This window comes from Cydia splendana, chromosome Z (genome assembly GCF_910591565.1).
Source record: "Cydia splendana chromosome Z, ilCydSple1.2, whole genome shotgun sequence".
Lineage (NCBI taxonomy): Eukaryota > Metazoa > Arthropoda > Insecta > Lepidoptera > Tortricidae > Cydia > Cydia splendana.
This window is the reverse complement of record NC_085987.1, coordinates 42,177,435-42,195,027: the sequence shown is the minus strand read 5'-3', so window position 1 is coordinate 42,195,027 and position 17,593 is coordinate 42,177,435. Positions and strand designations below refer to the sequence as shown.

At 35.1% G+C, this 17,593-nt stretch overlaps 1 protein-coding gene across 2 annotated transcripts in view; it reads right to left on the bottom strand.

The window, feature by feature from the left end:
- Positions 1 to 438: 438 nt before the first annotated feature.
- The window catches only part of LOC134804130 (puff II/9-2 protein-like), an 85,576-nt gene continuing 68,421 nt past the window's right edge, over positions 439 to 17,593 (bottom strand). For both annotated transcript variants that reach the window (XM_063777075.1, XM_063777074.1), the window contains 9 exons: positions 9,776 to 9,796; positions 9,508 to 9,528; positions 8,960 to 8,980; positions 8,801 to 8,821; positions 8,632 to 8,652; positions 7,860 to 7,880; positions 6,358 to 6,378; positions 1,295 to 1,327; positions 439 to 512 (listed from right to left, as the gene is read on the bottom strand). In XM_063777075.1, the coding sequence (XP_063633145.1) occupies positions 1,310 to 1,327; positions 6,358 to 6,378; positions 7,860 to 7,880; positions 8,632 to 8,652; positions 8,801 to 8,821; positions 8,960 to 8,980; positions 9,508 to 9,528; positions 9,776 to 9,796 (165 nt within the window). In that variant the 3' untranslated portion in view covers positions 439 to 512; positions 1,295 to 1,309. The remainder of the gene's footprint in view (positions 513 to 1,294; positions 1,328 to 6,357; positions 6,379 to 7,859; positions 7,881 to 8,631; positions 8,653 to 8,800; positions 8,822 to 8,959; positions 8,981 to 9,507; positions 9,529 to 9,775; positions 9,797 to 17,593) is intronic.

Genomic DNA, 17,593 nt, shown 5'->3' with positions numbered 1-17,593 from the left:
AGGAGGAGACTGGAAAACCGTTATCTTGACTTAAAACACCTAACTTATTCCTTTAGCGCAATAGGTCTGGAGCCAAGCTTTTCCAAATGCGAGCTTTTTCAACAACTTTTCCCCCTGCCCCTTCCTGCCGTCGACATGATTGACATAATCTCATACTTCAATATTCTAACTCGCAATATCAAAATAATTGACAAACAATCCCTTCCTCTCCTAGATCAACGAAGATTTCAATATTCATAATGCATATTCGGACCGCCTTTTAAAAATCAGTACACATATAGCATTAGTCATCATAAAGTTAGTAATTCCGAATGTGAGGACGGAGATGGTGATTATACCTAGTAGAAATAATATAAAACATTAATTTTGAAATAATTATGAAATTGGTTTTATCATTATTATAGCAGTACCTATACATATTAAGAAAAAGACAAGAAATAATGCCACTTAAATGTTTAATTCGGACATATTGCAGTATTTAATTCGCAGCACGATTATCTGATAACTCAACCCTGAAAAAAAACAGAAAAATAATAGGTACTTACGCTTAAAAGTGTAATATTCTCTCAATCCAGCTATTATAGTTACCTATGTTTTAACTGTACGAGTACAAACCCCTGATAAGTTTTCAAGAAGAAGCTTGCTTGCTTATTTTATTCATCAATTGTTATTTAAATTCTTAAAATATTTTTATTATGGTATTACGTGGCCCGGCGCACAAAGATTGCGTTGTGGCGCGGTAGTCTGTTACGGCCTTTAGAACGAAAAAGTAAAAATTAAAAAGTAAGAGGCAATCCCGTTGATTTTCATACTAATAATGAACAAATCAATCATTTTAAAATACTGCAGTTTGTTAAAATATGTGTTTTATCGTAAATATTGCAATCTAAATGTTTTTCGCTAGGGGTTATTTATCTTCACACATGTAAAGTCTCCGATTGCAAGTAAGTCCTAAGGAAATATCATGGCCTGGTAAGTCTATTTAGGTAAGTAGTTGAATTACTGATTTTGCAAAATTGTCTTGTCTTGTTTGGTTCCCTCGCATTCGATATGAAAAGTAGAGTGTTTAACTCGGGTGAAAGGCACCATTTCCGTCTCGGACTATTGGCGCTCTCACTGCGTTCGAGCGCCAAACTACCTCGACAGAGATGGGTGCCTTTCAACCCTTGGTTAACAATACGTTTTAATTTGCGTGTTTTAAGAAAACATGACTTGAAAAATGCTAGTTTCAGTAAGACTATTATAATTTATTTTGAATTAATTATTTTAAATGTATACAGATTTTAATTCTTACCTCAGTATGTTCTTTTTATCTTCTAAAATAGCCCTATTGTATGAGGTAATATGAACAACGTTATTAGATACATTTTAAATAAACATTAATATTTGTGTTAGGGTTAGGTGGCAGCAACAAAGCAACATGTTAATAGAATCTCAAAGTAAATAAGAGTTTAATTTATTTAAATTAAAGGCATTTTGTTTTATATGATAATCAGGTACACAACTACTTCAAAATATAAGAAATAATGTTTTTTACATTATGTTAGGCGTAATTGAGAAATCCTACACGTCCAAATATTTAATCACCAATAATTTATTAAGAATTTATAATTATTAATATTACTTACAATAAAAACTACCAAATATAATACATAATATACTTAAACGGCCACATGCCTTTAAATGACAACATGAACAACATCCATAATGTGGAAGAACAAGGAAATTTACGAACGGTGAAATAAACGAACAAGGAAATATACTAATAAAGAAATATACTAACAAAAAAGCGAATTAGCGTATCGCCGGTCAGTTTCCTAATTCGTCAATTTTGCTGATTCAACAGTTTACCTCTGGTCATTTTCACTAGGTTGACAATTTCGCTAGTGGCTCATTTTCCTAAACCTTCAGTTTACTCTTTCGCCAGTTTTGCTAGGCTTCAGTTTCGTAAATTTGCTAGTTTCCTTATGTGCTAATTTAATTATTCGTCACTTTGGTCAAATGGTCATTTCCCCTAGATAATCGGTTTCTATATTCGCCAGTTTCACTAGTTGCCAGGGTCTTATAGTCGTGTTTCGGTGTATCAAATATACAAGGTGATTTCAGGGTCGTGTGGCAAGTAGCAAGAGACCAAGGCTTGATGCAGAATCAAAAGATGAACCTATTGATGCTTCATTGATGTTTCTAGTCACCTTATTAAATGTTATTTTAAAACTATTATCCGACACCATACAAAGTTATGTCATCTGCTATTCTCCTGTAGGTACAGTCACCTGCGAAATTATCTTCCAGAACAAATACTGTAAAAGTATCTTATTTAAGCAATCTCATTTGTAGAGCCATAAACGCGTGTCCCATATTTTAGTGGCCTTTGAGCTTTGTTGTCGAAGATACTTTTGCAAGTGACTGTACTACAGTTTGAGTCATGAATAGGTTGACCATAATTAAGTATGAATTTTTTTAAATGTAACAACTAATGGCATTGCAATGAAGTGTAATTTCTTACCGAGTATTTTGTAAATGTAATTCTAATGATAAAGGTACTTATGCATGCAAACTAACTTTTGACCTTTGTAGAGATTACATTGCTACTTTTACGATATACGTTATAATATTGGCTGTTCAAGATTAAATCTTGTCATTTTCTGAAAGATATGTCACAGTTGTCGTTTCTGAAACTAAAGTACGTAATTTGTATTCCAATTTAAAATGGACGACAACGACAAACTAATTGTGATATCAAGTGAAAGAAATAAAAAAATATTACTAAAATACGGACATCGTTACAACTTCGGCCAAAAATATGGAAATGAAACATTGTGGTGGCGATGCCAAAAGAGAAATTTATGTAAAGGCAGTTTAACCACCGACAGTGATGTGACTTCAGTGATCCGACACACTGAACATTGCTTTGGATGTAATTCAGATCACGGGGCAAATCTTTTTGCAGAGGCTTTAAACAATTGCAAAAAAAGAGTGCGTGAAGAATACGGATCGGTCCAAACAATTTATGAAGATAGCATGAAACACCTGAAAACGCCTTATTCTGAGTGTGTTAACACAATACCAACTTTTAATGCTATTAAAAACGGTTTATACAGGGCTAGACGACAAGAATTGAATGTAAAAAATACAGTTTTCCGGTCATTAAAGGATGTGGTAATTCCAGAAAAATTGTCTAAAGATTTTCTCGTCTATGAAGAAAATAATATTCTTATTTTCATGACACCCTTTGCTTTAGAACAAAGCAGCGGTATGAAAGAAATATTCTGTGACGGCACGTTCAAGTGTGTGCCTAAACCCTTTAAACAACTTTATTCTATCCACGCTGATGTAGGGAGTTCTGAAATGGAAACAAACGTCGTTCCGTTAGCTTATTGCCTACTGCCCAATAAAGAAAAAGCAACCTACGATACTGTTTTTAAATTTTTAAAACAGTCAATACTGAATTTCAAACCTGATAAAATACATGTGGATTTTGAGTTGGGTGCAATTCAGGCAATTAAAGTAAATTTTCTAGTAGCGAAAATCGTAGGCTGTTTTTTCCACTACAAATAATGCTTGTTGCGTAAAGCTGAAGAATTAAAAATCCCCGATAATATTGCGAGTCGCCGACATATCAGAATGTGTTCAGCCTAGGCATTTCTACCGACTATGTATATCCCAGAAGGGTGGCTCACTATTCTCGAAAAATCTGCAGTGATTTATGAAAAATTTAATTCATACGTCTCAAATGTTTGGATGGGCACATACATTGAATGTCTCAGCTGCTATGATGAGCGACATCGGACTATCAATATGGTTGAAGCTTGGCACAACCGCATCAATAAGAAAATTGGACGAAAACCGAACCTTTATTTTTTTATAAGCGTCATTAGGCAAGAAGCAAAACATGTAGACTTCAAAATAAGGCAGCACTCTATATATGTGTCCGAACGTAACCGAAAAAAAAACGGTCATTAAAACTAGACGAGCGTATCAAGAATATAGTCAATGATTTTATTTTATTCCAAAGGATAAATATATGGACATGTTTATCTACATTGGACATGATCAACGTGTCAAGACGAATAGACAAGCGTATAAATTAAATTAGCCTTGTCGGTTATTTTTGTGTTCGACAATTTTTTTAAATTTCTAAGTAACAATACGTTGCGTTTTATGTGTATAATATAAGTTCTATACAATGCCTAAGCACATGTTAAGTTATATGTAGAAATATATTAAGTTAGCCAAATGGTATAATAAAAGATGTGTTTGATGTACTAAAATGGTCTGTCATATTAATTGTATAGTTATATTCCCTATATTCAGTCGCTTTTCGGTGAAGGAAAACATCGTGAGGAAACCTGCATACATCTGAGAAGGAATTCTAGTGTATGTGAAGTCTCCAATCCGCATTGGGCCAGCGTGGAGACTATTAGCCCACTCCCTCTCCTGCATGGGAGGTGGCCTGTGCCCAGCAGTGGGACGTATGTAGGCTGGTGATGTGTGATGTGTGTGATTCCCTATATTGAACGGCCTCGTAGCTTAGTTGGTAAGTGACCCTGCCTGTTAAGCCCTTTCGGCCGCCATCGCAACTGTGTTTCACAACCAGTTGTTTATGAGGTTTTTTTAATCTTTCATGGCAACCAGTTGTGATAGAAGAAGATTTATTCCTGTTACACACCCAGTTGTGAATAAGGAAAATCTCAAAAAGGCTAGTTGTTACAGAAGATTCAACTTTCCTTGTTCACAACCATAGAAGAAATTTTTATGCTTTGTAATTTTTTCGGCTTCGGCCTTCGCCCCAACTTCGGTTACCAAAAACAAATTAATAGATTGCTAATAATTATAATATATAAAAAATATCTGCTTATTACAGAACACCAACCGCTTTTGTGCCTCTGGCTTACAGTTAGAGCCTTTGTCTATGGCTTCTATGGAAATCAACCGTGTCAGTTCAACATCTTATTGAACAATAAACAAAATTATGTCATACGAGTATATTGAATGTCAAATAAACGTTGAAATAGAAATTTTACTTGGGAAAAAATGGCTAATTTCGATTATTCTCCGCGTTTGTTAAGAACACCAGAAGATCGAAATGCCTGCATCTTTGGTGGATGCAATGAAACAGCTATTGAAATAGTTTCAGATGGATTGAGAAGCAAATTGCTAATTAAAATGAATTTATATGTTTCCCCGGGGACACGGGCTTGTCGATATCATCTTAGTCCTGACCAAAGTTGGGAAGAAATCGTGGAAGCAGACGATAATTTGACTGATTTTAATAGAGAGCATTGTGAGGACATCATCAAGCTCATGAAAATTGGTATCCTACTGCCCGTCATAAACGATCTGCGGGATATATTTTGATATACTTACACATATTACAAATTAATTTAATTTTTTTTAAATAAAACTGCCTGCCTGCCTCATATTTTTTTTTATTTGTTGTCCGACACCTTGGGATTATTGTGTCCCGCGTACCGTAGTGCTTTGTATCACCAGATAATCTCAACACAAGCCTTATTGAGCTTACCGTGGGACTAGGTTGATTTGTGTAAAGATTGTCCTATAATATTTAATATTTATTTATTATTCCATCAGTTTTAGTGTAAAATAAGACATGACTATGTTTTTTTCAAAAAGAATACGGCAATGTGGTTTAAAAATATTAAACTTACATTTCGAGACTTTTAGCTGAGTACAAAAATATGTCTTGTATCGCCTTAAGATCGCCTTAAAAACAGCTGGGTTCCTACTAGGAACTGCTGGGTTACTACGGAACCCCAAAAAAGTAGCAAATCATAAACATGACGAGATGGGAAAACTGACAAACTAAACTATCAGATGAACAAGGAAAGTAACGGATTATGAAAATGACGAAATAGCAAAACTGACAACTTAAGATAATTGAGGAATAAGGAAGTTTGCGACTCAAGAAACTGGCTTAATAGGGGCTCTGACAATTTAGTGAAACTGGCAAAAAAGGAAATTGGCGAATTAAGAAACAGTCTAATCATTAAACTGTTGAATCAGCAAAATTGACGAATTAGGAAACTGACCGGCGATACGCTAATTCAAAAAAGCGTACGATCGCAGAAATGTACGAACTAAAAAGTAGACGGTGAACAAGGGTGTGGACGAACTAGGAATTTGGATAGTGGCCCTTCGGGGAAGTGGCCGTAGCTGACCGGATCTTTTAAAGAAGTTTACGTCAACTACACAATCCTTTATACTAGATTCTAAAGTACTCATAATTCATTGCTTTATATTTAGCGAAGTTTAAGCTAAAAAGTTCGATTATAAAATCTCGAGTACCTAGGTATAAAATAATTCGAATATGACTACGTATATAAATTCCTTACATACCATTCTAACGCTCGATGGTTGCTGTAATTCAATGGTTAGTTAAATTGGCATTTAACATCTACGAGTATACTCGTATATAATGTTTGACTTGTTTTCAAAACTCTTGATGAGGACTAATAAAATAGGTTTTATATAGTATTTATATTTTTTAATACCTTTTGTCTATTTGTGACTTTATTATATTGTTTTTACATTTGTTTTAGTTGTCAGTAAATGCTTGATCTGAATGCCGGCTCTTTCGTTTCGCTCTCAGCATATTAATAGCTATCGAATGGTTTAAATGTCCTTAATTCCTGGACAACTGTGTTATTAGTATTTTACTTTGAAATATCCCTGCTACAATATGCCTATGCTTGTTATAAGTAATGCAGCTTAAAAGTGTACTAAACAACTACGAAGACGGATTTGCGTATTGTGCATCAAACCTACATACAAGGGGTATTTAATCGATATTGAAACTACGGATGAAATCCCGGTACATAAACCACACTATAGAACTTCAGCGAAACAAAACGAAGAGCAAGTACAAGAAATGTTGAAAAATGACATCATTGAACGTTCACAGAGTCCGTACGCATCGCCAGTCGTCATTGTGGAAAAATCGGATGCAAAACGACGTTTCTGCATTGATTTCAGAGCTCTAAATCAGGAAATAAAAGCAGACGCTTATCCTAAACCGAAAACTGAAGATCTACTCGCATGCCTGGAGCGCGTTACTTCGCTGAATTAGACTTGCTTTTAGGTTATTGGTAATTTGGTAGTTCACATCTTTAGAAGATATTTTTGAAAAGCTCAATAAGGAATTTCCATCACGCGTCAATTATGCACAGGCATTTTACTATAGAACACAAGCATTTCATGAATCACCTTTAGGCTATTACCTACTTGATACCTACTACGATGAGGCATTTGCCAAACACTTCCAGAAGAGGCAGCCATCAAGGCTAGCCGAATATTATTATAACGTAGCTAAAATATGTATATGAAAATAAAAAAGATCAACGAAGTGTGTTTAATTATCTTCCACGTCCTCCCTGCTAGGTCGTATCCCTTTACATAATGCAATAATGGTATGCATTACTTAATTAATCACGAAGGGTTTATAGGTACTAATCTGCATTTTGGCATGGAATTCAAGTATTCACAAAGGTTGAAGACTAACTGTCAGGAATTTCAACAAAATACTTATTACATTGTGTAACTAACTAAGTAACTGTTAACGACATTAAAGTGTTTATTCATAGAACTTTTCATAAACAAAGGAGCTCTCCTTGTCTTTATTGGTTTCTCCTATTCAAACTAAAAAAGTAATTTGGCAAAGAAATATTGGACTGACAGACAAAGTTACTAAAACAGAACTATGCCTACCATTAGGTCCGATAGCGGAAATTTCTAAAAATGTAGGCTTGAAGAATCATCAACAAAACAATTTAATACAAGAAGAAATATGCCGTCTGTTCTGTGGGACTACTTCATGCTTTTTACCTTAGTTTAGAATTTACCTTTAATTTGGATCTTATGTCCTGTGGGAAAATACATTATTTAGAATTAGAATATGTTAATAATAATTGATTAAAAATAAATTAATGTAAGTAATTTATTTTATAGATGGAAAATATAACAATATCATCACACAAAGACCTCCCTCAACATTCTTGACAAAGTCAGTTACTCGCATCAGGCCAGGCTAACGTCGCAGAACGCTATAACCAAACCGTTATCACGACTCTCAGTATTTTTTGCCAAAATTAGCATTAAGTATATTTAAATTCATGCGTCAGTCTCGCGTCTTCGTATACCTCTAATGTATGGACGTGAGGTGGAGACTACAAGACAACGTATTCATTCTCAGACTCCAGGCCCAGAGATGGCCCGTAGTCGGATGCTTAAGTCGCTAATCCCCTGTTCCTTGCTTTTCAGCGGAACGCTAAGACCTATAATGAGAAAAGGAAGGCTGTTATGTTTCACAGCGAGGTGAAATGGTTAGGCGGTAAAATTCAGGGTGAACAACTCGGAGAAGGAACTGGAGGAAGCTCTCTCTCACTCCACGGTTTAACTTGTCTCGTGGCGCGTAGATAGTCAGGTCAGGCGTATTATCGCCATAAGTTTATGAGCTGGCTGACGTGGGTTCGCCTGAAGTCGATACCACGTTAAGGACAACTTAAAAAATTGCTTCCAAGTAATTTGCAATAATTTAGTTTTTTTTTGCGGACATAATTCGTTTTTGTATGTTTATACACCTCTATTTTACTACAGTGAAATTGCTATACGTACTGTTGTTTTTGACTGTGCCCTCTGTAAATATTTCAGAAAATTAGAATACCTATATGAAAATAATATTTACTAATTAAGTACTTAATACAATTTCAATTACAAATTATGCACTTCGTGATTGTAAATACTTATATAAACAATTAGTACTTCTGATATACATGATACATACCTGAATGTCATTTTCTAGTTCCTGCAATGATATTACATAAAGCATTAGTTTATCATATTGTTTCTTTCGACACAAGGTCACGGAGCGGTCGGAGCGTATATTGAAACAGATTTTTCCATTAATTTTAGTAACGATTGAAATAATAATAAATATGTTTACCGCAGCTATACTGTCAAGTGCCTGTAAATTTTGAATTTGTTTAGTAATTATGTTTTAGGGATAGGTACCATCGCCCACACTGTTAACTGTACATCGGTGGACCTTATGCCTCTTGTAATAAGGTCCACCGATGTACAGTTAGGAGTGTTGCTGTTTGTATTAAGTTATAGTAAAATTAGTAAAGCTGTTCGCTGAGTATTTAATACAGGAGTGCATCAAAAAACTATACCTACAGACATATATAAAACGATTATGTCAATCCCCATTAACACAATAACAATAAGCTAAAAAACCTAATATTTTTTCACCTCAGCAGCTCGGACAAGGGTGCTTTGATGCTTAAAACAATGAGCAAAATTCGATTCCTTACTGTTTTAAAACAGCTGCGCTCGTGATTCTATTATAGAATCTTTCGACTCTTTGGAGCTCAAAATACGCACTTTTGCAAAAACTAATTTTGTATTTTGTTGCACAATAAATACTTAACTATAGTTGGCATAGGCATGGGTTTGTAAGAATACGAACATAAAGGGAAATTAATTTCTTACGTCGTTATTGTTCTGAATTATCTGAAAACAATATTATTGAATTTTATTGTGCTTGAAATTTATAATTGTTGCTTTAAGTTTTAGTAATAGGAAAACAGGATTTGTTTTAAATCCGGAGAAATTGTACTTTAGAAGGTTACGGACAAACATGTATTAATGATTAGGTTAAGGGACACATGTAATAACATGTTTAATTAATAAAGGTAGCTAGCTTAATGTTGTCATAATATAACATATTTAGAAATTGAAATAAACAATAATTTTGTACCTTATTATGCTGTTCACAGTCCTGTATAAAAAATGAAAACATAAATCAATAAACGTAAATATATCCTAGCTGTAATTTTTTTTAATGATATTAGCCAATAGGCAATAGTTATTTATTTCACGCTGGCTCGTGGATTTATATTATTTTTTTAATGTTTGTCCATAGTCATTTCGTGTTTGTTGATTCAGGATCAACTCGTCACACCAACATTTTGTTCTAACCGGTCACACCGCCAAAAGCAAAATTATTTGTTTCAATTATGTAGGTCCTTGTAAGTAGTACTAACTAGATAAAAAATCGTATATGAAATCGTCAGTTACTCATTTATCTATAATTATTTACGTTCAACGCGAAGCTTGTGTGCAAAATATGCGAATCTTCCGAAACATGAAAATATATTGTGCACAAATGCTGAACGATTTTTAACTTCACGGTCAAAGAGTTGGCGAATTCTGCAGTAGTTAACATCGGAGCCGCACGTAAGGCTATTCGAAAGTATAGTGAGGATTCACCTTTTAGGAGGAGGCCTGTGTATCTAAAATGGGACCGTAAGATTGCTCAAGTGTTCCGCTGAAAAAAATACTCTTCAATTAGGGATGCGGCCAAAAATTACGAACATCGGCTAGCAATGTCTAACGTGCTAGGTAAGAATTAGTTTAAAAACCAGAAGAAACCAAAATGGATCCCTAAACCGGCCGAATGTGTGAAACCACGGGCGGAAAATTTTATAATAGCCTATTGTGCCGAATATTTTCGGACATTATTACGACAATACCTACATAAAAAAATTACTATAAAATGTTTCCAGGTGACCAATTTTACACTGTACGAGAAGACCAGGATGTCGTTAATGCCGAAAGTCCATTTTCGTCGAAGAATTCCGTGCAATTTACTCAAATCTATACAGCACATGCTATGGCCTATATGATCGGCTCACCACAGGGAACACACAGAACATTGCCATTAATATATTAGTCACTTTCGCACAAGTCAGAATCATGCTATAGGTAGGTACTATGTTTTTTCAAATAATAAAAAGACATGCATAAACTGAATATCAATTTGGCTCCTGAAATTATACTCACAGGTTTCGAATTCGCAGCTATGAGTGCCATTAAAAAGTGTTTCCCCGTCTGTTTAAACAAGCTTTGTTTTTTCCATTTAAACCAAAGTATCTGGCATCATATTCAGTCTGCAGGTCTAGAAAAGCGATAAAATGAAGACCAAGAGTTTGCTCACAAAATGAGACATATCGGAACACTGGCATTTTTAGAGCCCAATGAAATAGCTGATGCATTAGACATGATAAAAAACGAGGTTATACCTGAGGAAACAGAACAAGTAGTAGAATGGTTTGATAAATATTATGTTAATGGTATGCTAAAATAACAGTACCTCGATGCCCACCAACATTTTTGCCTCACATGAGGTCAGTGCTTGATAATGTAAGGTTCCAAAATTGTTATCACATTTGCATTCAATTTATTTAAAATATAAAACTCTCATTTATTAATAATGTCTATATATTGTATATAATGTCTAAACGACTTGACAATTGAGAACACATTTAATATTAGCGTTGGCTATATAGGTTCGAAAATTGGCGGGTCGTTGCCCATTGGCGGGAAACTTGAAAATTAAAGAAATAAAGTGAAAAAAAGATGAGGAATCTAAAAACAAAAAAAGATCAGTGGGAGATTGTGGAGGTGGAGAACGAAAATACGATTGTTGGATTTAAATGTTTATTATTGTAACTGATATTTAATATAAATACGTCTGTGCTGCATTTGTTGGTAGTTTTACTGACTATAACTTACAATAGCCATATGTGGAATAGGCGGTCAGATGTGCAATTTACTTAAAACGCTCTGGAGTCGTGACATAACAGATGGAATACAAGCCAATGGAATATAAGCCAATTGCGAAGTTCAAGAAAGAACAGAAGAATACCGAGTGTATTATTGAATGTGTCTATTCCTCTGCACCAAATTGTAAACGAAAAGAACGGAACGTACTTACAACTTGCTAAGAGAGAATCAAACGGCAAGTAGCCGGAAAAAGTTAATGGACACGAAAGCATATTTAAGAGGCTGGGCGCATATTATTCATATGATTTCATCTAAATAGTTTATAATTACAATTTCAGCTGTTTGATCGTGTTAGTTGATTGTGGTGTTAGGTACTGTAATCATCACATTTATAGCACAGAAGTGGCGCGACAGTATCTCGCCCGCGAGATAAACTACCTGTCCCTCTCTAATTAAAGGCGCCCCTCCAGTATCTGAGGGCCTAACGGAAAGTAAACATTTTGAGATACCAACATTTTAGGAATTCAACTTTCTGCTCCTAAAGGATTTTAAGTATCTCATCAGTTTTTTTCCACAAAAACATTTAATTCCAATCATATCAATCCAAATTTTCTCGGCCAGCATCAGATACTCGTTACAGAAAATATCAGTACTACCTAAATAGAAAAATAAATTACTCTGATTGATGATTTCGCGGTGAAAATCATCGGTGAGGACTCACTAATCGAAATTCGATACCTACATTCGGACCGATGAGTCCGGCCGAGGCCTTCTTATGTCAGCCGAGGCCAACAACCTAAACAAATAACTATTCAGCAAATTGACAAGAAACTAGATCGCTGTCTAGAAGGTACAGTCGAGTTCATAAATATGGATACACTTCTTCACCATAATACCTAAATTGCAATAAGGTGAAAACATGTACTTATACATAGTTTTGAACTCGACTGTAAGAAGTGTCTCGATCACGACTCTTGGATGCCATTTACACAAAATCAAAAACACACTGTCACGCTATTACACAACGTCACGCTGCACAAAAAATATATTACCTAGGTGTATAATTGTACATTGTTTGAGTTAGTTCAAAGTAACATTCGGATTTAAACTGTAGCAGTAACACTGCCGTGTGCATTGCTGCAGGAAACGTCAACAAGGTCATTTTGACAGGACATAATTATACTTATTTAAATAGGCTAGATGACAAATTTTCATTTACGATATCAATCGATCAGGTTTGTTTTTAGGATCAAATGCCTATATGGGACCCATTGCAATAAAGCAATACAAATGTCAGAAATTATACTTAGTCAAAGTCTGACAATCGTACTCACAGGCAAGACATCCTCCAGACTGAGCATAGCTGTAGCTCTACCCCCTCTGCACCAATATACGGCAGTTTTACTCCATTTTCGAGTCGAAAGTGTCTTTGTGTGACGTCCGTGTCTTTGAACGGACCAATCACGGCACGGGACCTCGCTCACCTCGTCCCCCGCACCCCAGTATTTTTGGCAGCATCGGTTTCATGAAATAATTGCTCTAAACTCAGTCTAGAGGATTCCTAGCCTATGATCGTACTTCACTCGTGAAACGCCCCTAACAAAACCATAAGTGACCGTGACGTCAAGGTCACTGAGAGTACATCTTGAAGTATGGGCAAAACAAGATAATAGCGTTTTTTTCATAAATCATAAATCATATATTTATTTGTAAACATAGGTTTTTACAGATATAATTGTACACTTAAAAAGAGTATCACTATGTTTAGCCATTAGGCATACAAATATTTTCCAGATGGTGCATGCATATTTACAAACTTAATCTATAAAAATAAAATATAATGTAGTAATTTACATTCCTACATATACCTATACAATTAATATTCTGTATCAGACAAATATTCTCCGATCGAGTAGTATGCTTTCCTAACTAAAAATTTAAACTGACTGTTTTTGAAAATACTTATGTCATCTAATTTAGTAATATCATCTGGCAGTTTGTTATAGAGTTTAGGGGCCATGCCGAAAATACTTTTGGCCATAAAAGCCGTTTTTATTGATTTTATATAAATTTTGTTGCAACGACGTGCACTATTGGTAACAGAAAATTGGCCAATATTATTTTTAACATATACCGCTACTTCGTAAATATACAGGCAAGGTAATGTGAGAATGTTGAGCCTAATGAAATTTGTTTTGCTGGTTTCGGTTTGTGGAACCCGACACACTGATCGTAGACATTTTTTCTGGACCTTGAAGGCCATATCTCGGTCTGTGGAGTTTCCCCAGAATATTAAGCCGTATCTCAAAGTTGGGGTAGCATAGGCTTGATAGGCGGTTAACGCATTCACTGCCAGGGGGCGTGGCCTAGGAACAAACTTGTATGGCGGTGAACGCATATGTGCGTTGGGGGCAGTGAATGTGTTAATACTGCTGTTTCATTGACAGTTTTAGCCAGGTTATATAGAGCAAAGGAAAATTTATTAAGTTTTTGACATATAATGTCAATCTGATCTTTCCAAGTCAATTTATTATCTAAATTTAATCCTAAAAATTTTGTCAAATCTGTCTCCTCAATAAGATGCTCTTTATATTTTACAGTGAGTTTTGGTAATTTATCAACTCTTTGTTTGAAGCTCATAATTTTGGTGTTGTTTAAGTTTATGCGCAAATTATTCTTATTCAGCCAGTCAATTACGTTCTCTAAAGTTTTATTTATGGTAACTTCTAAAGCTAGCGGGTCATTAAAACCAAAATATTACCTACTTTGCTAATCCGCGAAAAGATAACGTGCTAGTCAATCAGTGCTAACCCGTTATACTTACTTGCGTATTTTTACATGCAATTAATATTCCCACCCTCCCACCGCAAAAATAAATACGCAAATAAATATAACAAACCACCACCAAAAGAATAAACCTCAAAAGAGAGAACCTCTATTTTTGCGGTGGGAGGGTGGGAATATTAATCGTATGTAAAAATACGCAAGTAAGTATAACGGGTTAGCACTGATTGACTAGCACGTTATCTTTTCGCGGATTAGCAAAGTAATATTTTGGTTTTAATTAGTATGGATTTCCGCAAAGTAACGCCTGATTCTATTCACTACTAGCGGGTCATTTCCAGTAAATATAATCGTGCTATCGTCAGCGAAAAGAATCATAGAATGTTGCGTTATCTGTGGTAAATCATTTATGTGTATTAGAAAAAGTAATGGGCCTAGTACGCTGCCTTGAGGCACTCCGTATTTAATTTCTTTATGCTTCGACGAGACACATATTTCAGTTTTCGATTTAGTACAGATTTTGTTGATTCTGACTATTTGCTTTCGTACAGTTAAATAAGATTTTATGAGATCGTGAACGTTCCCGCGTATGCCATAGCCGTATAATTTATTTAATAAAATATTATGATCCACAAAATCAAATGCTTCGGACATTTCCATGTATAAAGCACAGACAGGTCTCTTTTCATCCATTTCAATCATAATTTTATGTAAAAGATCGAAAATTTCCATATTAATCGATTTGCCTTTTCTAAAACCTTTTTGCTCTTCTGCAAACAAGTTATGAGCTTCAAAATAGTGATACAGTCTGTTATAAATTACCTTTTCTACGATTTTAGAAAATACAGAAAGGAGTGCTATCGGTCTATAATTATCCATACTATTTTTTCTCCTTTTTTATGAAGAGGCTGTATTACGGCCACTTTTAACGTTCCGGGAATTGACCTTTCTCAATACAAAGATTTATAATGTAGCTAAGGGGTTGTGATATTATGATAATAATGTCTATATATTGTATATAATGTCTAAACGACTTGACAATTGAGAACACATTTAATATTAGCGTTGGCTATATAGGTTCGAAAATTGGCGGGTCGTTGCCCATTGGCGGGAAACTTGAAAATTAAAGAAATAAAGTGAAAAAAAGATGAGGAATCTAAAAACAAAAAAAGATCAGTGGGAGATTGTGGAGGTGGAGAACGAAAATACGATTGTTGGATTTAAATGTTTATTATTGTAACTGATATTTAATATAAATACGTCTGTGCTGCATTTGTTGGTAGTTTTACTGACTATAACTTACAATAGCCATATGTGGAATAGGCGGTCAGATGTGCAATTTACTTAAAACGCTCTGGAGTCGTGACATAACAGATGGAATACAAGCCAATGGAATATAAGCCAATTGCGAAGTTCAAGAAAGAACAGAAGAATACCGAGTGTATTATTGAATGTGTCTATTCCTCTGCACCAAATTGTAAACGAAAAGAACGGAACGTACTTACAACTTGCTAAGAGAGAATCAAACGGCAAGTAGCCGGAAAAAGTTAATGGACACGAAAGCATATTTAAGAGGCTGGGCGCATATTATTCATATGATTTCATCTAAATAGTTTATAATTACAATTTCAGCTGTTTGATCGTGTTAGTTGATTGTGGTGTTAGGTACTGTAATCATCACATTTATAGCACAGAAGTGGCGCGACAGTATCTCGCCCGCGAGATAAACTACCTGTCCCTCTCTAATTAAAGGCGCCCCTCCAGTATCTGAGGGCCTAACGGAAAGTAAACATTTTGAGATACCAACATTTTAGGAATTCAACTTTCTGCTCCTAAAGGATTTTAAGTATCTCATCAGTTTTTTTCCACAAAAACATTTAATTCCAATCATATCAATCCAAATTTTCTCGGCCAGCATCAGATACTCGTTACAGAAAATATCAGTACTACCTAAATAGAAAAATAAATTACTCTGATTGATGATTTCGCGGTGAAAATCATCGGTGAGGACTCACTAATCGAAATTCGATACCTACATTCGGACCGATGAGTCCGGCCGAGGCCTTCTTATGTCAGCCGAGGCCAACAACCTAAACAAATAACTATTCAGCAAATTGACAAGAAACTAGATCGCTGTCTAGAAGGTACAGTCGAGTTCATAAATATGGATACACTTCTTCACCATAATACCTAAATTGCAATAAGGTGAAAACATGTACTTATACATAGTTTTGAACTCGACTGTAAGAAGTGTCTCGATCACGACTCTTGGATGCCATTTACACAAAATCAAAAACACACTGTCACGCTATTACACAACGTCACGCTGCACAAAAAATATATTACCTAGGTGTATAATTGTACATTGTTTGAGTTAGTTCAAAGTAACATTCGGATTTAAACTGTAGCAGTAACACTGCCGTGTGCATTGCTGCAGGAAACGTCAACAAGGTCATTTTGACAGGACATAATTATACTTATTTAAATAGGCTAGATGACAAATTTTCATTTACGATATCAATCGATCAGGTTTGTTTTTAGGATCAAATGCCTATATGGGACCCATTGCAATAAAGCAATACAAATGTCAGAAATTATACTTAGTCAAAGTCTGACAATCGTACTCACAGGCAAGACATCCTCCAGACTGAGCATAGCTGTAGCTCTACCCCCTCTGCACCAATATACGGCAGTTTTACTCCATTTTCGAGTCGAAAGTGTCTTTGTGTGACGTCCGTGTCTTTGAACGGACCAATCACGGCACGGGACCTCGCTCACCTCGTCCCCCGCACCCCAGTATTTTTGGCAGCATCGGTTTCATGAAATAATTGCTCTAAACTCAGTCTAGAGGATTCCTAGCCTATGATCGTACTTCACTCGTGAAACGCCCCTAACAAAACCATAAGTGACCGTGACGTCAAGGTCACTGAGAGTACATCTTGAAGTATGGGCAAAACAAGATAATAGCGTTTTTTTCATAAATCATAAATCATATATTTATTTGTAAACATAGGTTTTTACAGATATAATTGTACACTTAAAAAGAGTATCACTATGTTTAGCCATTAGGCATACAAATATTTTCCAGATGGTGCATGCATATTTACAAACTTAATCTATAAAAATAAAATATAATGTAGTAATTTACATTCCTACATATACCTATACAATTAATATTCTGTATCAGACAAATATTCTCCGATCGAGTAGTATGCTTTCCTAACTA